Below are 23813 nucleotides of genomic sequence, written 5' to 3'. Positions count from 1 at the left end.
ATCTCGCAAAATCAAAATACGGGCAGTTATGGTTTTTTAGAGTTAGGGCATGGTAACTAGAGTCCGTTTTATACATGAACCGCTGGATGGTTATGTAGCTACATACTTAAGTTGCGACAGCTAAAATCGTCGGCGTGACTTGCTTGAGTTCAAGAAACCCTGAAGGCATGACAAGATACCCTAAGATACCGTCATATTACAGAGAAAAATCCAACGCTAAACCTACGTCGGAGAGGTCTAATTAATTGTAACTATAAGGTACCCTGAGGCTTGGACAATGCCGATAGCGTCACGGCATCTGACATCCGACGGTCGAAACTGGGCGAACACGACTATAGAGGCGGAGGCACGAGCCCTTTTGTGGAGGAGGGATATACTCGGGGGGGGGGGGGGGGGGGGGGGGGTCACCCCCGTTTGTCGACTTCTACCTTAGTTTGTTTAGATGATCAACAACATGTGCGCGTCGATAACCAGGGTGATCCAGAGAGTGAAATCGTTGTTGCCAAAGCTTTCGGCACTCAAGATGGCTTACTTTCATCAAAGTTGTGCCAGTTCTACACTGTTTACATCAGTGCCTTGCATCGATCCGTACTTGGCGTGTTTACTTCCTGCTTTAGTATTCTTCATAGCCATTAGAAGTTTGTAAATCTTATTACCCTGACTATGATAAGCATTGATATGTGACCTCACGTTTAACATGTCCAGTTGGTGTGCTATGAGCTGTACCTGGAATCTCACACATGCAGCTAATAGATGAGTACACATCCAGAAATCCTTATTGCTATCTGGTACGTGAATATTGATAACCTGGTGACGATATGATGTGTGAGGTGCCCAAGATCCGTTGGAATATAGTGTAACATATCGATTATAATTATTTAGTGTTGGTTGGACCTGCGATCTAATTGCCTGTTCCAGTGAACGAACCCGATATCAAATTAGGTTATTGATAGTACAGTATCAATAACAATGCCCTTACCATGGTATTTAGAAATCACATTTAGGAACATTCGTTGGTAAGACTTCAAGCGAAATGATAGGCACGACCTTTTCATTACTGATACCTCTGTTTTCTAGGATACAACCATATAACTTCTCTAAATCGATTTATGTTTGCCCTGGGATCGTTTGATGATAACTATCAATACGATTAGCCAAACCCTATAACCAATATAGACATCTGTTATTCCACTAATGGTCTGCAATGGAGGGGATGTGTGCGATGATCCTTGCATCATTCGTTCGAAGTTCATACGAAGCTCCGGCGCTTCGTGAGCAGGTCCTGATGCTTCGCGCGAGGACATTGAGAGGTGTGCAGAGGTACTGTTGTATGTACTCGATTTATGGATCAAGTGATAGGGCGGTAAATTAGTAGTGTAATTACACGTCCGTTAATGATGAACAGTAACTGAAATACCATAGTACTTTCACATGTTTCAGTAGATACTACCGGTTGCTTAGAGATAGAATTGTGCAGTATACGTTTGTATTGACGAAATGTACCATTAATTACTTAGTGGCTCATACATACCATATAGCATAGCTGATATACAATTCGTAATTATATAGCCTACACTTAGTGTCGGTTGATGAAAACCAGCATTAAGGCTAATGTATGGTGAGTAGTACACCATAAAATCAATTCTATGGATACAGATTGTATATACAGCCGTATCAAATGCGTGGACGTGATGGTCTACTATCATATTACCAAAATGCAGATTACGGTACCCTCAGAAGAGGGATAAGAATTAAACATGTTTGCATATACAAGTGTACGCCCAATGATGGCTTATAAGTGGAATGGGTGGGTTAAGCACCACTAAACGAATGGAAGGGGAGTGAAATGGACTATTGTCGTGTAGCTGGTGTAATAGCAGATCGTTGGTCAGTGAAGAACAGAGCACCCTTAGTGTGATGGGACGAGTGGTGCGAGTACGATAAGCGATGCCCTCTGAATAAGACGGGTGGCGAGTGCGAGGTGTAGTTCACGAGATATACATTTCTTGAGAAGAAGAGAAATGGAAGAGAAATGTGTATCTAAGTTTATCTACTACTATTTATATCTTATTCTATTTGTACAGAAGCTATGTTATAGATATAATACTTTACTATTCGATTTAGTCGGAACATCCTTCCGATAGTTCGGATGATCATTCCTACGAAGAGTACAAACCTTACGATGTACGGGAAGGACGGGATCGAGATACGGATGCGAATAAGAGGATGCGAGTTGGCTGACGGGAGTGATAGAATAAGCTGACGAGATCTCTAAAGGTGGAAGTATGACACTTAGCCCATTTTTAGACGAATCCAAGAGTTAGAACACTGGCGAACATCATCGCTACCCAGTATCCCATTACTGTTACATCACCTAGTGATACTGCGATAGGGTATAGAAGCAGAATTTCTAGATAAAATGTAAATAATAATACAAATAACGTGTACCTGACATTCTCAATTAAGGACTATGTACTTAACGCTTTTTTATTCATGGAATAGCATAATGAATCATACTTGCGTTTAGCTTACCGGCACAAGGGTTGTCTTTACACTCCGAAGGACCAGAAGAAGGCTAATCATAGCTGTTTTTGCCCACCTGCGCTTCGATCAAATAGTGATACAACGTCGAACTCTGTTGTACCTACGTTGTGGAAGACAACCATAATAGCTAGTAGCATGAATAATATCCCTACTGGTAAGTGTACAGGAATATTAGGAATGAAGCTCGAATTTGAGTGAGTGAACCACCCTAAATACCAATTACCAAGAACATTGGAATCAGAACAGCTTTGTAGAAGTTGTAGAATAGCATTATGTTCAGTACTACTGACACACCGATAAGAATCGATCCCATAGAAGGAATGCAATCATGTATTAATTGATGTCAAGTTGGATGCTAAACCAATTTGACAGTAGATATAGGGGTGTAATGAATGTAGCTAGTAGCACAAAGTATAGGCTAATACTATCAATACCAATGTTTAGAATGCAGAATGATAGTGAGTTGAATTTTTGTACGAATTGATATCGTGTAGCACTTGATTCAAATTCACTTCACTTAAAGTCTGATATGTGTGAATGGCCGACTTGACTTCGTACGGCAAACATGTGCAAAGGTGATCCACGGGACTATACCAGTGCTCGCCAACACCATGTTTAAGCCCCGTTGGATCTGGTTCGTGCGAAGCAGGTCGGGAGTCGATACATTAGTGACCGTTTTTGAAGTGCTGCTTGTCGGACGGGTACTGACGTTGTAATATCGTTTAGCGAGACTAGCCTGCTTCGGAGGGTTCGACGTGACTTATTCCAAGCTGGATGACATAGGTGATGTAGCTGGCTTTGCCACCCTTTGTCGTCTTACAAGGGTCTACAGTATGCTTATCTGCACCCAGCGCAACCTCCTTGTCGCTGTTGCAGCAGTATCCATCCTTGCCTTGAGGTCTGCTGATTGTCAATCCGCTCTTTCGCTTCGGCTGCTTGGAAAGAGTTTATCTGATAAGTATTTAGCCTATAAGGGTTTAAGGAGGTCGGCCGAACAAGAAGCCAAGAGAAAGGTAAAAAGCGGAGCAGACCGGGTAATTTACAACAACGATTATGAATTGGGTTAACGTTTCTTCACCGAGGTTGAACGATCACACCATTTCTATCTAATTTATGCTAATCTTTTCTATCTCACGCTCCAATTGCTCGTGAAACCATACAGACCCATATCAACCGATTACCTACACTGGCTCCATTTGCTTACTCGTCCCGCACCGGCATTGCTTTGTTATCAGATCGCCATCATATTCAACAAAGGATCCAACTGATCTTGCTCAACAATAAAAGAAGGAAAGAGAAAATCGCCAAAATGCAAACCGTCTTATCTGATAAGCAGGTGAGTATTATTTCATATAACATTGAAACCTGATCTATAACTGTATGATATCATTTTCGGCCGGTATACTTGGATTCCTTGTTATCATATTCACACATGTTAGTCTATACTTTGGTTTGCAAATATCACCACTATCGATATTATCAAAAACAACTTGATAATTAACCATCGTTATTACTTGGTTTAGAGATCTCGTAGACGTGTATATAATCTTACTCGTTATTACCTCTATCGCTTACTTGACACTTGGCTTTGTTATCAATATGAATCCAATCTGTCCATTTGCTAACCTATCTATTATACAATCTTCTTCTCCTTCTCTTTCTTCAAAACCGATTTCTGCGAACACGATCAAACAGTTACACCTCAATATATCTAATTCGTCAACCCCCTTAGAATCACCTTCATTTTCACCCAATACACCAATAAATGAAGACCCAATTGGTACTGGAAAACCTAAACCGAAACAGCATTCAGCTAGAGGTAATAAACACAGTTTGGATGGGGAATTAGATTTAAATCAACCTGTTTCAACTTTATTAAGATTAGGTACACAACGTGCACATGTTAAAGCTGAACATTCTGCTGGTGCAGCTGCTTTAGTTCAAGGTAATTTAGGTTTAGAAGAATATATTAGATGGTTAGTTGTCTTATGGAGAATATATGAGTAAGCATTGGCCAACTTTGATTCTACATCGATTGTGTAATCTAGGACCTGGAAAGTAACTAATATATCTTGAATCATTCTCAACTTCATAGTTCACTCGAATTAGGTCTTTCTGAAAATTCATCCAATCCAGTTTTAGCCCCTACTTATGATCCTTCATTATTAGCTAGAGCACCAGCTTTAGCTGAAGATATAAGTTATCTTTTAACCCTTTTACCTTCTTCTTCTTCTTCTTCTTCTTCATCTACCTCTACCTCGTTGAAAGCAACACCATTACCACCATTCCCATTACCTTCATTTCTTGAAGAAGTGTTCTTTGCACCTCCAGAACCTTTATTAAATTATTTAAATCATATTAAATCTTTATCATCAACATTAGAAAATTCAAGTAAATTGTTAGCACATAGCTATGTAAGATATTTAGGTGATTTATCTGGAGGTCAATTTATTGGATCAAGAGTTAAAAAATCTTATCATCTAAATCAAAATGATAATAAAGGTACACAATTTTATTATTTCGAATTTCAAAATAGAAGTACAACAGCATCATCATCGTTATTAGATGAAGGTCAAGATGAAAGTAAATTTGATGCGAAAAAAAGATTATCAGAAGTTAAAGATTGGTTTAGAAATGGTATGGATGAAGGTGTAGGTGAAGATGAATTATTAAAGGGTAAGTTATTTTTTTTTCTTTTCCCCTGTTAAATTGTATTATCGCTTTCTTTGATATGTTATCATATCATATAGAAGAAGAGAAATCAGAACAAATCAGAACAAATCAGCTAATAATCAATGTTCATAATTGATAGCTGAATTAGTCGAAGAAGCCAATATCGCATTTTCTCTAAATACAGATTTATTCTCGGTAATCAGATTACCTTCTACTTCTCCTTCATATACAACAACAACAACAACGACACCCAACGCATCGGCAAAAATAGGCACTGTGGACACAAAACCAAAAATGACATTGTCGGAAAAATTAGATTCCTTCGTATGGTTTACTTTAGCTGCGGCTTTAGGTTTCTTCCTAAATTATCTATTTAGCGATTGGGTAAGAGCCAAAACCAAGCTATGGTAGGAGATATAGAGACAAGACGGAACCGGAAATAGATTTGATAGAGTAACTATATTGTATTTGACTATGATTTATGATTGCTTTTAATGTGTTAACTGAAAATATCGAATGAACTGGTTGATACTGCGGTACCAAACGCCTTAATCAGGTTTCATCGCTTTAGCCGAGCCGACCTGATGCATGTAGTCAGAAAAAGGGGTATATGGATACATACTTTCATGGCAAGAAAAGAGAAAAATCGTCAAATACAATGATTTCAAGTCAGATTGGGGAAGAACGTAAATCAGGAGATGAGCAACACAATCGTGAAGTCCTTTATAGCAAGTACCTCAATTATCACTACTCTACGGATACCAATGGTGTTTAAGCATTATGTACAGACATTCTATCCATACCTTGAGTAACACCATCAACACCTTGAGGTGCAGATGGATAAGGGGTTTGACCATAACCATGTTGTTGTTGTGTGTTTCCATCTTGTTGGTGTTGGGGAGGTATTGGTTGACCACCTGGACCTAAACCTTGTGGATGAGATAATTGAATCTGAGCTTGTGATCTATAATAATCGTCCCAAGCTTTTTTGTGTTCAGCTTGTGGATCTGATCCTGCACCTAGACCTGCTATACCAGGTTCAGTAGCTTGTCTGATTGGTTCAGAAGGCGGTAAAGGTAATCCAGGATTTGATGGAATTCTATTGACTGAAGTTGAAGATACCGCTCTTTGTTGGTGTTGTGGATGATAATATTGTCCCAATTGTGCTTGTTGGTCGCTTACTACTGGAGCAGCTGGTTGAGCTTGGGGAAATGCTTGTTGTGGTACATGCCCATTAGGAGAGTGCTGTGGATAATGTGCTTGAGGTTCAGCAGCGTACTGTGGTTGCTGTTGCTGGGGAGCATACTGTTGACCTTGCGCTTGTGGTTGAGCCTGTTGAGGGTATTGTTGATATCCGCCTGGAGCAGGTTGTTGAGGGGCATACCCATATGCTGAAATTAGTCAAGGTTATTAGCCTCATGTCTTCGTATACCACGGGAGCGAGAAAACTCACCCGCAGGAGGTGGTGGAGGATTTCTCAATTCCTCATACTGCCTAATAGCCCTCAAAAAGTTTGCATTCATGTGTTCGAGTTCGGCTTGATTGGGAGACGTCAGCTATATTATGGTTCATCACCATCGAGGCGCTCACCCTTTTGATCAGCATATTTCTTGATTAATGCGTTAATTTGCTCTTGTAAGCCAACTGAAGCTTGATACATTTCCTGAGGAAAGGTTAATTCCGATAAGCTATAGTCATAGAAGTATCATTAAGTTCACTCACCTCAATCTCAGGTCGATCATCGATTCTATCTCCCCTAGATGGGTCAATACCTTTGAGGGTTTGTAGGAGCTGATCCACAAGACCTGTAATGCAGGAAAATAAGCTTCACGTCGCAAGGAACAACATAGACCAAACAGCTTACCGAGAGATGCGAATACTCTGGCCTCTTCTTGGGCTTCTTCTTGTAGCTCTCTTGGCGAAGGTTCAGGAACAGCTTCGACATAAGTCACAGGGAATATCTAGATAGCAGAAGTACCATTAATGCGAGGTGGGTCAGAATAATCGCTTGAAATGGTCAGGTGATTCGAATATGAAGGGGTAAGTGGGCAGACGAAGCAGGCTGATCCACTTACACCGATCTTTCCATTACACGCACCTCTCCACCATTCTTTGAAACCTCTATCAAGTACTTTGATGAAATCACCTCTTTCAAAATTCAATTCGCCGACTTCTGCAGAAGTAAAAGTATATAAAGCTCTGACTCTGGTTGCAGTATTGATATCTAATGGTTGTTCAGGCTCAGGTTCAGGCTCATAATGTTGAGGTGGATTATATGATGTCTGTTGTTGTTGTTGTTGATATGGTCTAGAAGAAGATCCACTACCACTACTGACATTGTTATGAGCCACATTAGGTGATGAAGAAAATGAACCACCTGCAGCAGGATTAGAAGGTTGATAATTATATGTATTTGATCTACCACCTTTATCTTGTTTAGATAATTCTAATACTCTCTGTAATTGTTCATCTTCTAATCTCTGTCTTGCTTCAGCCTGAATTATAACGGTGGGAGTCGCATCAGCTGCCGAACAGTAAACTTGGCTACGACAGAAAGATCAGCTGAGTGTCTTACTCACAGTATCTTCAGCTTGAGGTTCAACTTCATCAAAGTTGAAATCTGTTTGTTATATATCAGCTTATATAGATGATGAATCGCATCGAAAAAATCAGCTGAATGGATTCTCACCTTTAGCTCTAAGTTGATCATACAATTCACCCATAATACCTAAATTGGGATCACTCGTCTCTTCAAATTGTTTTGCCCATGCTTTGATATATACTAAAGCCTTCTTCTTAACCGGTGCCGCCGTCGTCTGTAAGAATTACAATACAAAAGAACACACTTTCAGTTTCCAATGACATATACCTTGAAATCTATATCCAGCTGTTTCGGGAAAGAAGGACAACAGGAACAGGGCCACTCACTCGATCATTTACTAGTCTATCTAAAGCAGCAGTCCAACCTCTAGAGGACAATTCACCGTACAATTCCTTACCGCAATTTTGTGCTAATGTATTTGCCAGCTAATTCGGTAAGCGATCAACGATCAGCTTGTGAATTCAACACTTAGTGGATAAGCTGTAGAGACTCACCTCAAGAGCATATAGCTGCACATTCGGATTTCTATGACTTAGTCTTTTAGTTAATGCTGCTACTGCTTGTCTTGCTCTAATATATTGATTGATAGAATATTAGTTAAACCGTGGGTCAAATCAATCTTGTAGCTAATTTTACTTACCCATTTTCACCTTCTCCTGAAACTTTATCACAAACTTCTATATTTAATGCCCAATCTTCTGAAGCCAGATTCTCGTCTGTCGCTTTGACTGAGATACAACAGAAGTTATGGGTTGATAAGCTTCATACGTTCTTATCACTAAGAGCGAGCGGGATTGACTAGCTTACTAATGAATTCATCGTATGGATTAGTAGCTGTCGAGAACATCTTGAGAGTGATATGATCTTTCTTGTATACCTCAGTTCGACAAGATCGTATATGTTTATATCTCTATGATTGTTTAGTTGGAATGATGAAGGATGAGAACATTAGAAAGGAAGAGAGGAAAGTGTATGCACCGGATAAGCTAAAGAGTAAGCATTGACATTCACTGACGACATCAACCTGTGGCGTGGCGATGCAGAGCAGACTCGGTGGCGGATATCACCGGCTACGGCTCCTAGTACTACTGCGGTCATCATGCATGATTGAAGCTATAAAGCTATATTATCATGATACACCCAAAGGCGGATTGTGGAATCAAGCAGTGTATGGCGGTGACTTATGCAGTCATGGCACATAAGTACTTTTTATTTCGTTATTCATGTAAGATATGCTATTTGATTGTTTTATGATTTGTTTCTATGTATGGCCTGTCTGCCTTGAATGGCATGTATTGAGCCAATTTCCAGCAACTTCGCCTTCTCTGAGCAGCTACTGAGCTGTATTCCGTTTTCCTCTCACTTCACTACCACGCTATCTGGTGATACCTTGCATCACGATCTTTTCCATCACTGAACCACTGGACACGCTTTACTCTCCCTTCCTCTTCAATAAGCAATAATCACCCCAAACTCTTCCACTTTCCAATAAACCACCGGGTAACCAGAATAATCTAGCCCACCATTTAGTATTGGCAGCGTCTAAGAAGCCTCTACAGTATTCTTCCTCCCATTCTGGTTTCTCTGCCCAATTTGGTTCAAGAGTAGTATGCGTTGTTGAGGGTAATGAGAGTGATACTATATAAGTACATTCTGATGCCCCGGCCTATGTTATGCGAAGGTCATAAGAATGTTTTAGCGATCTGTAACGATAGTATTTCGTTCACAAGGCAGCATCAAAACGAAATGAACACTTACATAAGCTCCAGGTTCAGCTGAAGGTTTATTTTCACCATTGAATCTACCTGGTCTTACAACTCTGGTTTCTTTTCTTGGCCAAATTGAATTTGTAGAGTTGGAAGGTTCCCAAGGTCTAGGTAACATACCATCAAACTCGGATTTAATGAATTTGATTTGAACGCCTTCAGGAATCAAATAACTTGATGGGAATCTATACCATTCTGAACCATAACACAATACTAAAGGATTTCCATTTTCTGCATTTTCTTTTAATGGTGTTAAATCCCATTGTGGTTTTGGAATTTCACCTCCATACGGTTTGAAGTTTTCGGGTGGTGGTATTGGTTCATAGCCTAATTTAGTTAAATATGCTGGAATAGATTGATATTGAAAGTGATGTACTAAATCGAATGGTGCATGATAGAAATAAATTGATCCTCCAACTCTGAAAAATGATATAATACCTGGAATCAAAACGGTAATTAAAGTAAAAGTTGAAAATATCGATGATCCACTTGCCTATAAATCAAATATGGGCCATTAGGCGACATCACTATCGATAGAGGAGGATGCATTGCTTTGTAAAAAGGATGACTTACATTATAAGGTGAATTTGTGACATGAATATAGTAGCTTTCAATCCAACCTCTGATTAAGAATATCGAGACTGCTGCGTTGAATAGCAAGAAGGGATAAGCAGGGAACATAAATCTTTCTTCTTTATGAGCTTGAGCTGATAAAATCAATACCCAAAGGTAAAAAGGTGATAATCGAATTATTAATAACGTGTAAGGTGAAGTTTCACCTTGTTTAGGTCTCATTTGCGTTTTACCTAATCTTCTAAAATCAAATTTATACGTTATAGCTAAAGCAGGCATTGAAATCAATGCTAAAGGTAATAAGAAATTGAAATTGAGGAATAAATTGGCAAAATAGTATGAAACCGGTGAAGTTCCATATAATTCTGGTCCGTTTCCTGAGAATAAGTTGTAGGTGATAATGTTCAATGTAGGGAATGTAGATCTTCCATATGCCCATGAATCAATCATTGAGATGGGAATCTGATGGCGAATAACACGTTATACTAGTCAGCTGAATGGATATACTACAAGACAACGTTTCATTGTTAGATTGATCACACTCACAGCTATACCCGCAGCTAGACCAATAGCTTTACCCATAGTTTCCCATCTTTTAGTTGTCCAAGCGCTCTTTTGAGCCGGTAAGATGATTTCACCCCCGGTTAAAAATAATTGTTCAAATACAAATGGGATAGCTAGAGCAGCACTAAAAGGCCAACCTACTATAGCTCCCACGGCAAAAGCGAATGTAGCGAAATAAGCTCTTCTAGTACCTGTTGGGGTTGACGTTGCAGGGTGAAACCAAAATGAGGCCGCAAGCATTGAAGTGTACATGCAGAATGACGAGGGCAAGAATGCTAAGAGACACACGAGATCAGCTCAATAGTGTACATCTCCATGACGATGATTGAATTATGCCTCTGCGAAAAAAAGACGACGTGGGTGTATGTACTTACCAACACTAGCAGTCCACATTCCAGCACTTAACATGAAACCAAATAACAAGTATCTGCCAACTCTCTCATTGATAGTTTCAACTACTGTTCTGAAGAATTTGGCTTCACAGAAAGAACAAATTGCACCTAAAGAAATTCTTAAAGCGAAGAAAGCTGGTCGCTGATAGGTGAATTTATCAGCCATACTTCCCGCATTCAATCCCGTACACATGTAGAGAAATTTGACTCACTTTGCCTACACCTAGTATTTTAGGAATGACATGTGCCAAAGGCCAATGTAATAAGACATATGCCCATGATCTGATAGCAAATTGAGGTGATAATTCCCATGTTTGAAATCCAGAATTGTATTGGAAATAATGAAGTGGTTCAAAGAAATTGAAAACTGATAATATGTAAGACAATGTCAATAATGAAAAAATTAACAATTTTCGATATGATTTTGGACTAACCTTCATCACAATCTGATATGACAGCATACATAGCAGCTACTGTTCTAACCAATAATAACAATCTGAAAGCGTACGATAGAGTAGGTACGAATGGACCAGGTTTATTCCTAAAACAATCACGTTCATTATGGACTTCAGCATTTCTTGCCAACATCTTTCTAAGGATGGATCTCGAATGTCCGTATCCAGAACTCACCTTCCCACTTGATCCTGTAACAAACCTTGATGTCTTCTCTTAAACCCTGTTGGAGCCAAAGAACCGAATTCATCTTTTTTAGGTTCCACATCTTTTGGTTTCTCAGCATTAGGTCCTGTCGTAGGACGTCTAAACCGTATTTCCTCTATACGAGGTGCTGACATATTGTTTCTTTGACCAATCGTCGTTGAAATATGTGTGCCCAACAAAGCTAAGAGACAATTGTTATAATTAGTGAATTGACAACGTCAGCAAAGAAATCTTTGTTTGGGTTTGTAATTCAAACATTTCTGTACGGTGACAAGTTGTTTTCTATATTCTATATCGTGCCTGAAAATGCACAGTACCCGTCGGAATATAACCGAAGCTTCAATAATGTCAAAGCAAATCTCAAAAATCAACAGTCGAACAAGAATGGGATGACCTGCTATATCATAGATGAGAGTTACCAAGATTACCTGGTAAACTGTTGAAGAAGACCAGTAACAAGTTATCTATCGCAAACAGAATGGCTTGGTCAGTTTTTTCAAACCCCTTTGGATTCTCATCATCAGCTTCGACTTCCACCGTCGAGCAAGAAGCTAGTTCGAGTTCAGGATCAAACGTTCAATCCATACCGACAGAAATACCACATGTACCTGTAGCAAATAGGTATGAGACGATATTACAAGATGAGGAAAAATATCAGGCTTTACATTATCCTACTACAGATGAAGTACCTGGATGTATGAAGCTGTTGTGAGTCGTAGCAAAACCAAGATTATCTATCAATACGTTAGCTAAATATATTGATTTCCAGGGATGAATTCTTAATGTGTTATGGTAGGTCTCCTGCTAGAATTTACGTACCAGCTCAATTCTGAGACTATAATATTGTCTGTCGTAATGATAAAGAGACGTTAAATGGAAGCTAATGGATTGTTGTTCCTCTTCATTTCTGTGTCTCATCACATAAATAGCATTAGCACCACAATTGAGATCAATGTATCGTTTTGGTGAATTCAGAGATTGTACTTGGAAATGGGAAGATTTCAAATATTGTTTATCTTTAAAATCTGAAGATGAGGAAATTAGAAGAAAATTATGGATTAAAAGAAGAGCTGAATGGTGGGCTAAGAGAAGAGTTAGTGGTTCAAGTGAAGATGTTTGGGATGCAAGGACGTAAGTTCAAATAAAAAATCTTCTCACATATTTCTTTGTATTCGACAGGTTATGAAGTACCATAATATATATAACTCATTTGTGGTAGACCGCTAACAACCATATGACTATCTTCTTTCTCAGTGAACCACCGAAGAACTTCCCTCCTTTATCTTACGAAGAAGTAAATAGTGAAAATACAACGACATAAGCGATGATTCATTATGCATAGATCTATGGCTTTATGCGGATATCACCAGACCACCGAATAGACCGATCAATAGTCATCGGGTAGGGAGGGAGGGATCTTTCAAAGGATAGTATAGAGATGAATTCATATGGAAATGATTGATACATCTCCTTGAAGATCCAAGATTGGCCATGTCTTAGGAATGGATGACCCGACCCAGCTCATACATCAATTGTGATCTTGTTCAATCTGCTTGCTACCATTACCATTTACATCGTTCTTATCCCCATTATTCTGGTTACCAGTATTACGCCGAACTTTGTTCTTACCGTGGGTGATGTCAAACTGTTCAGCTTTTTTAGCTTTCTTTTCTGCCATTTTCTCCTTTTTAGTTTGTCTATTGTTGTTGGTATTCGACTTATCCGTAATGATCAGTTTGATTTTGACAATATACATAATATTACTCGAATGGAAGTCTTACGATGTCTGATTACACTTACTTTATCACGTCCCATTATTGAGAGTCGCACCTGATTCGAGCTGTTATATGAATGAAAAGGATGTTTGGTTGGAAATATGGGTGGATTGATATGGAAACTGTCATATACAAGATCGCGATCCACTGGTGACCTTTATTTATAGCTATATATGGTCTCTTATATACATGGATTGAGTCGATACTATTCTATCGTAGATTGCATAGCCCGGTGTAAAGAAAGGAACAGATACTGGAAATCGCTTGACTCGAACTGGTCTGATGATGGTAAAATCCTTCCATAATATTCTACTTGAAAATGGCGTAACAACGGGTGAAAGAAGATGTAGAAGACGTATTGATTATTCTCGCATCATTGCTCGACTCAATGGTAGCGATGCGTGGGTTATCATCGAGCTTTTCAGACGTGTGCATCACGTTGTAATAAAGGAGGTAATTCGATCGTTTCCTCGAGCGTCCTGTGAGTTATTTAATACACGACCATCGCAGTCAATTCCGAATATCAGTTTGAGCCCTTAACCAACATCCGTTATGTACGGGTTTACGATCTGTCGCTTAAACACATGACGCTCTGAACGTTCGGGACATAATCTTTGCATTCTTCGTTTCCATACAATCATGATTCGGGGGTATTCTACTACCTTTCGAAGCAAATTCAGTTTTATACTATTTTAAGTAGAGTTTCCCACAGTTGGGTGCCCATCTATACTTGTAAACCAGCCATTCTACCTGCTAAACCACCTTTTGAGCCTCCTGAAGTGACAGGCCAAATGACTAATCTACCATCTCTACCAGCAGTGAAGATCTTAGATACGTCACCATTTTGATTCCATTCATAAGCTTCAACATGTGTGATGGTATTCTGATGAACAGTTAATAGTAAACCATCTTGTCCAACTTGAGTTAAACCTGTTGAAGCGGTTGAGGAAGAACCTCCTGCTCCAGGTTGAGATACACTTCTTTGACCTTTTGAATCAGCAGCTTTGAACATGTTGAAAGCTTCATTATTACCTAATCTACCTACACCACCTGATCTAACTCCTGTTGCACTTGGTGTTAAAGGTTTTGAGCCTGATGATGATGGATCATCTAATGAGTTTGATAATGACCATCCAGATGATGATCCACTGAATAATATAGGTTGACAGTCATGTCCAGCAGCAACGATTGATGATTCAGATGTCCAAGTTAAACTTGTAAATGGCAAAGCAGGGAGTTTGACAACGATATGAGCGGCAGGTGGCTCATTAGGTCCTGAAGCGTAAATTATGTTGACAGATGAATCATGGGCTATACATAAAGCAAGGCAATCAGTCGTTCGACCCCATTAGAGTAGTGACGATGAGACACAAACATACCGACAAAGGCTAATGCATCACCAGAAGGAGAGAAAGCAACATCATGGATCCAACCTCCATTAGGCGATCTAAACTCAGCTAAGAGTTGACCAGTAGGAAGTCTATCACCCCAGATAGTGGCTTCAGGTCTGAACATAGAGAGAGCAGTATATTCAGCGGGCTGTTACTCGTCAACAGTCCGAGCAAGAAGGACAACTCACTTTGATTCGAGACCTTTGATGTAACCTGAGTAAACATAAACTTTACCATCTGCTGTACCAGCGGCAAGAAGGTAATTGTTTGGATGCCAATCAAGGGATAAGACAGTTGATCGAAGTGGTTTCTTGATTTGTTTAGCTGTCCACCAATTATTCTCTTCATCGAAATGACAGATAGCAATAACTCTATAGATGATGGGCTTTCAAAATAAGCACAGTCCTCAAATTTGCATTAAAATCGTGGGTATGAAGGCCTAACTAATTTAGGAGGGATATACATTGTTTTGTTTACTCACCTTGAACCACTTCCAACAGCAAATTTGTTTTCTGCGGGACTCCATTTAACACTGGTTGCAGCCCTATTGATTTTCAAAATGACTAAAGCGGGTTTCCATCCTTGTTCAGTTTGAGTCCATACATAAGCATTCCTATCTTGTGAACATGTAACAATTCGGTTGGTGTTTGGTCCCCAAGCGATAGCTGTGATAAGTTTGTCGTGCTACAAACAGCATGAACAGTCAATACTTCCGTTGCAAGATATAAATTTAGAAAGAGTCTGGAGCGAATTGTAGTAGTTTTTTCAGATCAATTGATGGATGTTTAGAAGCCTTACATACCTCAGCAAGAGTATCGGTTAAATCCCAAGAATCACCATTTCTAGTATAGATTTGCGCTTCATTACTGTTGGGACAGACACAGACCTCTAATATCATTGAAGAAGAGATAAGTCAGCTAAGTTACAGCGCTTCATCGTTATGAGTTACCAAATAGCTGTACTCACGACTTCTATCAGGACTGAAAGCGATGCCGGTTAAAGGACCAAGAGAAAGCTGGAACACTTCAGGGGCGGACATAGTGCTATAATTGATCTTGATTTGTTTGATTATTTATAAGCAGAGAGGACTCTATCAGTCTACTCTCTCAGGTTATCTTGTCTGTAAGGAAATGATAGTTGTTTGAAGCTCGAATAGGTAAGAGAATAATATGATAAGAAGTTCAAGATAACACTGCGCTCAGATATGTTGTTGATGGTACGGACCGGGTGTATCTTAGGGGGTAATGACGCATTGAGCCAAAGTGGCGCGCCTGGTTTGAGCGCGCATAATGCGTGGCATGCCTGTTTATCATCCTCCTCTCTTCCCATGAAAGCATGACAACGGACAGGGACTCCTGGACGGTCGCGTAGCAAAGCGGTAACAAATACACAATAATGTGTCAGAATCATTGAGAACCGCTGGAAACTCTAGTCTGAGAGCTTCCAGTATACTATGAAGAGATGCGCTGTCTTCGTAGTAGTCCAAACGGAAGGATCACCGTTTCTGGACAGTCGCGTTATCGTTTAGCGCGACCGCTGTTCATCTTGGCGATGGATGAACGGTAAGAGTAAGGCTCGTGGAGCTGATGTTCGCCCAAGGTTATCTCAAAGATTCCACACAGTCCCTCTTAGCCTAGGATTAGAGGACGCGCGATCAATTACTATTACATTTGGCATTTTTGTACAGTAATTGATACGAATTTGCACTTATGACTTTAATTCAAGAGTTTTTCACGTACTACAAACGTCATTCTGTCTTGTCCTACTTCAAAGATAATACTGCGAATTACCTATTCATGATTTGTCAATGATCGTGTAGCTTAACGGCTAAGAACCATTTTCCGGTTCCAGAATATCCTGATCTTCAATCAACAGATTCTGACGAGTTCTTCGTTCGATTCTGCAAATTGTCATTCTGATATGAGGCTCTCTGTTAGGTGACTTTCATCGAAGTGGTGAAGTGCTGCTTCGATGGGCTTCAGGTCAAGAGTGATCTGAAGCCATTTCATAAGTGTTCACCTAAAAATATTGGGTGCACATTTACACGAGGTTTACACGTAATTGCATACCTGTAACCTTTCAGACCGATTGAGGATTGGGGTTCGATCTGTTTCGTAAAAGGGGATGCGCGGTCAAAATATGTTTTTGTGTATAGCTCTTTGAAATCAGAATATCGTCGATAATCTCACGATAGGAGCTGAATCATACCAGACCGGTCGGTGTTGAAATGCACACATACCATTTCTAGGTACTGAAGCACCCTCATATATACCGAATACTACTATTGGACTTTCATGATCGCGTAGTGTTACGGTGAAGGAGCCACAAAGGTTCTGAGCACTTTTCACAAGTCGGTAAACTTCTATTTACATACTGTATTTGGGAGTTTATAACTGAACTTGATTGGTAGCGAGTCATAAACCCACTCATCAATTGAAATAAAACGCTGAGATTCTTCAAGCTCGTGCTTGAATGATCTCAGTGATAAATCACTTCTCCAACTTGGCTCACGAGACAAGGGGAGAAGTAAATATAAACGGGTTCTATATGGGCAGCCATGCCTCTATTTGCCCCGTAACAAGGATCATCCCTCTACGATTATTTTATTGGTCGTATTCGGATGTTCCACGTAACGACTTGTAGGAAGTGTTCAACATGCTCCCAAAAAGAGCGCGCGATCGATTCTTTTGATAATCATGAAGTACTATATGCTTTTTAGCGTTATCATCTGTTTCATCTGCTTACAAGGAGTACTACAGCCGATAAAATGATGTACAGCAGCGTACATTCTCTAGGTATTGCGCTCTACTTCTTCCATTATCGAATCTTGTTGTGGCATTCCAACGCCACAAGCAAATTACGCTCGGACCTCTCTGATAGTAAATATGTAACGTATAGTGTGGTATAAAAATACGAAGATTGTCTATATATAGGATATACCAAAGATATATATAGATCGTGTAGCATCTCCGTGTTTCAGCGGTTTAATCCACCAGGAATCTGAGGCATGGTAAACCTTAGCTCTTTAAGTCCTGGCTTTACAGTAGTCTATACCTGGTTATACCTTGGATCGTAACATCGTAACCTTAAGAACTCCTCAAGTTGTATCTGTCTAATGCACAGAAGAAGGACGCGCGATCAGTCTTTTTTTTTTTTTTTTTTGTTTTCCTCGTAGTAAAGGTTGTCGAATTTCCTCTTTACCGCTAATGATATGCACTATTAACACTCTATACCATATATAGTATACCTTGAGTATTCATTTTCGACACTTGGTCAAGGGATATGTACAATAAAAGCTCATCATCAAACTATATGTGTATGTATTATATAAATAATATGGTAAAATATGATAGACAAGCCCAAAAAATTCCGTCAAACAATCTCTAATCAAACATGGAAACCCGTTATATATACATGTGATTACTGTTATCATAACTGTTCCTCATCATCACTCAATTTACTTCTCAACTCTAATAAAAAACCACCTAATTGATCTCTTGAAACCACAAATTCACTTGAAAAGTAATCTAATTTAGTTATAAATTCTTCAGATTCATTATGTGTTAAATCTGGTGTATAATGTACAGATTTATTATATTTTGGTTTACCCGTAGAATTTGAAGAAGATGATGATTTATCTAATTCTATATAACATCTTAATTTGAAACTCAAAGCTATTTATCGAAAATCAATTGAAGATACTATATTAGCTTGAGATTCAATATCGATATATTCAATAGTTCACTTCAAGTTCGAACTCACTCTTTCCATCAACACATAATAAACAATTAAAAATTTCCTCTTTACCAATTCTTGCAGGTTTGATTTTAACATTTGTTATGTTTAATAAAGTTAAATCTTCATATAAAGCTAAACTTGATGCATCCTTTTCAGCTTCTTCAGGTGTTAAACTGATATTTGAAGATGGTTTATTTGATGTCGAAGAGTTTAATGCGTTTTTGTTACCCAGAGTAGATGAATTGAGGGATTGCTGTTTCTCAATTAATGATTTCGAATACTCAACCTCCACTTTATACTGTTTTTGTAATTCCAGTACTAGATAACAAGGTACAAAAGGGTAAATTAGTTCAACAATCTTCCTATCTATGTAAGATCAACTTGACTGATGGATGATTGCGAGGGTTGTGACAATAGATTGGGATCGAGGGAAGAAGATCAAGCACTCACTTTCATTGTCCTTCGCTTTATTATCATTTTTAATTTTATTCAATTCATCTTTCAAATTTCGTACTTCTTGTGAATTTGATTTATTTATTATGTGATTTGAAGATGAATCTTCAAATGGTCCACCAGCATTTGGAACTTCTTTTTCTTTATCCTGACTCGACAAAGCTTTTTCCAAAGATTTCACTTTAGCTTGTAACTTTTCCGTTAATGCAGTTTGACTCGCTATGATATCATTTTGAGCTATACAACAGAATGAGCTATAAATCAGCTTTTCTCTTCTCTTACTTCTCCGAGGAGTTGGTAAGACTAAGAAACTGAAGTAGAACAAACCTTTTACTTGTATTTCGAATTTCTGTTTGTATTTTTCCAATAAATCATCTCCATCTGAGCGCGTTTTAGTCAATTCCTCGAATTGAGTAGAATAAGTATCCCTCTGACTACGATATCGATCCCTCTCGGCAGATATCTAGCCATGTAGGTGAATATCAGCTGAGACGCTCATCTAATGATAGAACAGCTGCTTGTCCCCATTCACTCACAGTCGCTAGTTTCCTCTTCAATTCTTTCGGATCATCTTCATCATCGAAGGTGTGCTGTGTGCTTTTCGAGGAAGATGCAGTCTTCGACATAGGTTTAGAAGATTTGCGAGGTATATCTTCTCCTTCTAACATAGGAAAACAGTATCAGATAATCTAATTCAATCTGATCTAATAGCTAACTTACCGTCATTCTCCTCTATCTGATCTTCCCCATCTACCTTTTTCGTTGAACGAGAAGAAGAAGCAGTCTCTTTCCCTATCTGTTCAAGAAGTAAATGATATCAGCTTTTGAAATGAGCTGGAATAACAATCGTACGACAGCTAACCTTTTTCGAGCTCTTGGCAGCTGATGCTGATGACATGATCTGGAGTTCTGACTTTTGGGCAATCCAACTGAAAATCTTGTAATGTTGATGAATATCATGTTGATTTGTTTACAACTTTTACACAGTTCTTCGGGTTTGTTATTGTTGATTTCTCGGGGATCTAACAGGATCTCCATAAATCAGACGCGTTCTTTTTCTACCCTTTCTACCCTAAATTCTCCGACAACCAAAAAAAGTCAAGCTTAAATGATGAACAGCTTTGGTGAGTGGATGACGTTGCTACACAATTTTAAATGACTAGTACAAGTAACTTACTGCCAAGCTTGAAACAGGCTATATGAGTAGTAAACGTCGTACATGATTGAAGAGAGCATGTCATTCTGCTGATCATTTGCTCTTCATTGCCAAACTAAGGACGTGTCTCGGTTATTGATATTCAGATACAAAATAAAAAATTAACAAAAGTCACGAAAACAATAGTCACTCTTTGCCACCAAGACAACGTCAACGCTACTCTAGTATCAATTTCGGATACCGATTGTACCATCATCACCTCCTTTGAGATAACGCTCGAGCCTCTACGATACATCATACATCATACATCATACATCATACATCTAGACTAGTCATCACAGAGCGCCCGAGAATATAGGATTATCCTACATCTTTGTTACGAATCCGAGACGATCATCAAATACCACTCCAACACCTCCTTTGAGTCTGAGATCAGTTTATAGTCTATAGTTTAATTTTGGGATACGCAATACGCAATTCAAGGTATCTCACTCATTCGAAAGAGAAAGAATTTTATACTAGTGGTTTTGCTGTCTACGCAATCGCACGGCAATATTAGTTAAAATGGTGTCTACAAGGTAAGATAAAATAAAACGTCTCTTTCATCTTCTAATCATTCTATAAGATATCGAATATATATATATGCTTGAATTAATTCAATGGTAAATACAGATCATCTTCACGCGGACCACCAGAAACACCACCGATATCATCATCATCATCATCATCACCACCTATACCAGAAGATACAACGATAGAAATGACAACAACATTATCAAAAACAAAAGATAATGTTATAAATACACCAGGTGGTATAATTCACGTTAGACCTTATAGATCAAGTTCAAATGCACAATTAAAAGCTGTTTTGAGTTTTACACCAAGAGTTTCAAGTTTAGATAGAACTAATGAAAGATCACAATCTGATGAATTTAGAGGGTTTTTCGTTTTATTTTGGATAGGTAGGTCATCAGTCTCTGAACAATGTATCATAATATCGGACAGAAGATAGTAAATTAATCTATTATGTTTCTTTATTGTTATTATAGGTTTAGCATTACTGTTTTTGCGTACATCAATTCAATCATGGGAAATTAATCGTACACCTTTATCATGGACATTTGGAAGATTGATCACAAGAGATGCATGGGTTTTAGCAATTTCAGATTTAGTTATGGTTTTAGCAATGTTTTTTTGTGTACCTTTTGTAAAAGGTTTACAGAATAAATGGTATAGTTATACTTGGACTGGTTTAATTATTCAACATAGTTTTCAAACTCTATATTTAGGTGTAGCCGTTTGGTGGGGTTATCATAGACAATGGTATTGGGTTCAATCTGGTTTCTTAGTTCTTCGTAAGTACAAGAAAAGATTCTACAAGTTTGAACATCAGCTAATTTGTCTGTATGTTTTGTAGATGCAATGTCTTCCCTGATGAAGGTGAGCTAGATCGTACGCGAATTTGCAACAATAACTGACTCGCATCCATTGCTCATAGATGCACTCATATATGTCCCATAATGGAATGCTCGCAACAGTTTACTTCCAACTACAAGAGGAGAAAAGACAGCTTGAAGAAGCTATCAAGATTGTACCAGGAGGTAAAGAAGAATTACTTCGAGAGGCTGCTGAACGTAAAGCACAGCTTGAAGCTTTAGAAGGACCTACACCCGTTGGAACACCCGGACCAGGTACACCAGCTTTAATAGGTAGATCAAGTTTCAATGCACCTTCAACATCTGCAAATGGTGTAAATACAGGATACGAAGATCCAACCAGTGCATTCAAAAGACAGATTGGTGGATTTACAGAATCATCAACAACCTCTTTTAAAGAAGGTACACCACAACCTTTATCATCAGGTTTAGCATCATCACCTGAAATATCATCATCATCACTTAGAGAAAGAAAAAGTAAAAAAAAGAATCAAGCTGTTGATGCATTACCTTCACCAAGACCAAATTTACCTTTAGGTACATCATTAGAACCTTCACATTCAACTTTACCACATGAACCAAGTCCACCTTCACCTTTAGCTTGGTCATCAAATGAACAAATCGCTTTATTAGCTAGAAATATCGATGCAATGCAAGAAGAATTAAAATCAAATGGATCAGAATCTTTGATTTGGCCTCAAAACGTCACATATAAACATTTCTTAGATTTTATGTTCTTCCCGACTTTAGTCTATCAATTGGAATATCCAAGAACTAAAACGTGAGTTGTTTGCGGTTTCTGACATCCAACTCTTGTTCCAGCACTGTGGGTTTGGCATGACGGGTATCTTCCTTGATTGAGCTGTAGTAGACTGATATACTTGCTTACTTTCATCAGGATGAGACCAATGGTAGTTGTCGAAAAAATCATAGCTACTCTCGGAACCTTTTCCTTAATCTACACCATTACTGAACATTATATATTGCCAATGATCCCTAAACCAGGAGATTCATTGATAAAATCCTTCATCAATCTGGCTTTACCAATGATGATAAATTACCTTCTGTGAGTTAGCTATCTCTGCAATCATGTATCGAAGGACACAGCTGATATGTTTGATATATAGAATCTTCTAGTGAGATATCATTTTATGGTGAACTGATAGATGGGGAAGGAAGCTGACTCACGACTTATTACAGCATTATTTTCGAATGTGTTTGTACGGGTTTCGCAGAATTATCGTAGTAAGTATCGGACTATCTCTTCAGATCCCATCAAAAGTCGTAAGCTGATGTGGAAGTTTCCAGCTTCGCGGACAGAGAGTTTTATCAAGATTGGTGGAATTCAACTTCATGGGATGTTTTCAGTAGAAAATGGAACAAACCTGTGCACGTGAGTTGAAGATCACTTCTGAACTATCGCAAATCGCTATACGACCTGTGAATTGTAAAATCGAACTCCAGGCAGCTAACCAGAATCTCTTGAACAGACTTTCCTTCTTAGACACGTATACGCATCTTCGATGACCGGACTACAACTTTCCAAAACTAGTGCTGCTTTCGTCACTTTCCTACTTTCAGCTTGTTGTCATGAATTAGTAATGGCAGTTGTGACTAAGAAACTCAGACCTTACTTGTTTTTGATGCAAGTGAGTAAACCCACCAAACGCTTCTTCATAGGTGCAATCCTCTCAACGCCCACAGCGAACTATATGAAATCCGGCTAATGATGTTTTCTATGTCTTTTAGATGGCTCAATTGCCAATGATCGCTCTAGGTAGATTACCAATAGTGAAAAGAAATAAAACTGTCGGTAATATCGTATTCTGGGCTGGCTTGATGAGTGGTTTCCCGTTATTGTGAGTTACATATACAGCTTATTCGACAGGCAGTTGGTGGTGTACATGGCTAATGCAAACTTTTCCTTTTCTTAACATCATAGGGCAATTTGCTATTTGATATATTAGAAATACCATTCAAGCGGAATCAACCATAGACTTGTTAATGCATGTATTTAATATGCATGATCATTGCAATAACAGTAATCTACCCTTGCGTTTTGCCGGATGATATCGACTTTTATCCTAATT

At 38.7% G+C, this 23813-nt stretch overlaps 8 protein-coding genes across 8 annotated transcripts; 3 read left to right on the top strand and 5 right to left on the bottom strand.

Annotated features, from left to right (window-relative positions):
- Window positions 1-4143: 4143 nt before the first annotated feature.
- Window positions 4144-5628, top strand: L201_005984 (uncharacterized protein; the record flags this gene model as incomplete). The annotated part of the gene is made up of 3 exons (XM_066221710.1): window positions 4144-4547; window positions 4640-5220; window positions 5357-5628. The coding sequence occupies 3 exons, from the start codon at window positions 4144-4146 to the stop codon at window positions 5626-5628; spliced, it is 1257 nt and encodes a 418-aa protein (XP_066077807.1).
- Window positions 5629-5988: 360 nt separating this feature from the next.
- On the bottom strand, window positions 5989-8666 carry L201_005983 (uncharacterized protein; the record flags this gene model as incomplete). Its single annotated transcript, XM_066221709.1, has 12 exons — window positions 5989-6608; window positions 6671-6754; window positions 6808-6880; window positions 6940-7022; window positions 7082-7178; window positions 7293-7712; window positions 7797-7837; window positions 7907-8033; window positions 8146-8244; window positions 8314-8389; window positions 8460-8547; window positions 8627-8666. The coding sequence occupies 12 exons, from the start codon at window positions 8664-8666 to the stop codon at window positions 5989-5991; spliced, it is 1848 nt and encodes a 615-aa protein (XP_066077806.1).
- Window positions 8667-9251: 585 nt separating this feature from the next.
- Window positions 9252-11908, bottom strand: L201_005982 (uncharacterized protein; the record flags this gene model as incomplete). The annotated part of the gene is made up of 8 exons (XM_066221708.1): window positions 9252-9485; window positions 9578-10078; window positions 10159-10620; window positions 10705-10997; window positions 11097-11256; window positions 11327-11481; window positions 11549-11655; window positions 11745-11908. The coding sequence occupies 8 exons, from the start codon at window positions 11906-11908 to the stop codon at window positions 9252-9254; spliced, it is 2076 nt and encodes a 691-aa protein (XP_066077805.1).
- A 344-nt stretch (window positions 11909-12252) lies between these two features.
- On the top strand, window positions 12253-13095 carry L201_005981 (uncharacterized protein; the record flags this gene model as incomplete). The annotated part of the gene is made up of 4 exons (XM_066221707.1): window positions 12253-12482; window positions 12544-12566; window positions 12704-12905; window positions 13029-13095. 4 exons carry the CDS (start codon window positions 12253-12255, stop codon window positions 13093-13095), a joined length of 522 nt encoding a protein of 173 aa, XP_066077804.1.
- A 207-nt stretch (window positions 13096-13302) lies between these two features.
- On the bottom strand, window positions 13303-13589 carry L201_005980 (uncharacterized protein; the record flags this gene model as incomplete). The annotated part of the gene is made up of 2 exons (XM_066221706.1): window positions 13303-13491; window positions 13575-13589. 2 exons carry the CDS (start codon window positions 13587-13589, stop codon window positions 13303-13305), a joined length of 204 nt encoding a protein of 67 aa, XP_066077803.1.
- Window positions 13590-14273: 684 nt separating this feature from the next.
- Window positions 14274-15979, bottom strand: L201_005979 (uncharacterized protein; the record flags this gene model as incomplete). The annotated part of the gene is made up of 6 exons (XM_066221705.1): window positions 14274-14860; window positions 14929-15056; window positions 15129-15311; window positions 15422-15624; window positions 15743-15828; window positions 15907-15979. The coding sequence occupies 6 exons, from the start codon at window positions 15977-15979 to the stop codon at window positions 14274-14276; spliced, it is 1260 nt and encodes a 419-aa protein (XP_066077802.1).
- A 2390-nt stretch (window positions 15980-18369) lies between these two features.
- On the bottom strand, window positions 18370-20029 carry L201_005978 (uncharacterized protein; the record flags this gene model as incomplete). Its single annotated transcript, XM_066221704.1, has 7 exons — window positions 18370-18614; window positions 18703-18996; window positions 19129-19368; window positions 19459-19594; window positions 19668-19792; window positions 19852-19927; window positions 19994-20029. 7 exons carry the CDS (start codon window positions 20027-20029, stop codon window positions 18370-18372), a joined length of 1152 nt encoding a protein of 383 aa, XP_066077801.1.
- A 1018-nt stretch (window positions 20030-21047) lies between these two features.
- On the top strand, window positions 21048-23690 carry L201_005977 (uncharacterized protein; the record flags this gene model as incomplete). Its single annotated transcript, XM_066221703.1, has 10 exons — window positions 21048-21249; window positions 21337-21642; window positions 21705-21727; window positions 21786-22504; window positions 22622-22789; window positions 22924-22968; window positions 23032-23116; window positions 23214-23372; window positions 23473-23582; window positions 23666-23690. 10 exons carry the CDS (start codon window positions 21048-21050, stop codon window positions 23688-23690), a joined length of 1842 nt encoding a protein of 613 aa, XP_066077800.1.
- Between the last annotated feature and the right edge of the window lie 123 nt (window positions 23691-23813).

Source organism: Kwoniella dendrophila, chromosome 8, assembly GCF_036810415.1.
Source record: "Kwoniella dendrophila CBS 6074 chromosome 8, complete sequence".
NCBI classification, from domain to species: domain Eukaryota; kingdom Fungi; phylum Basidiomycota; class Tremellomycetes; order Tremellales; family Cryptococcaceae; genus Kwoniella; species Kwoniella dendrophila.
Note: the sequence above shows the minus strand (reverse complement) of the source record. Positions and strands in the feature narration are given on the sequence as shown.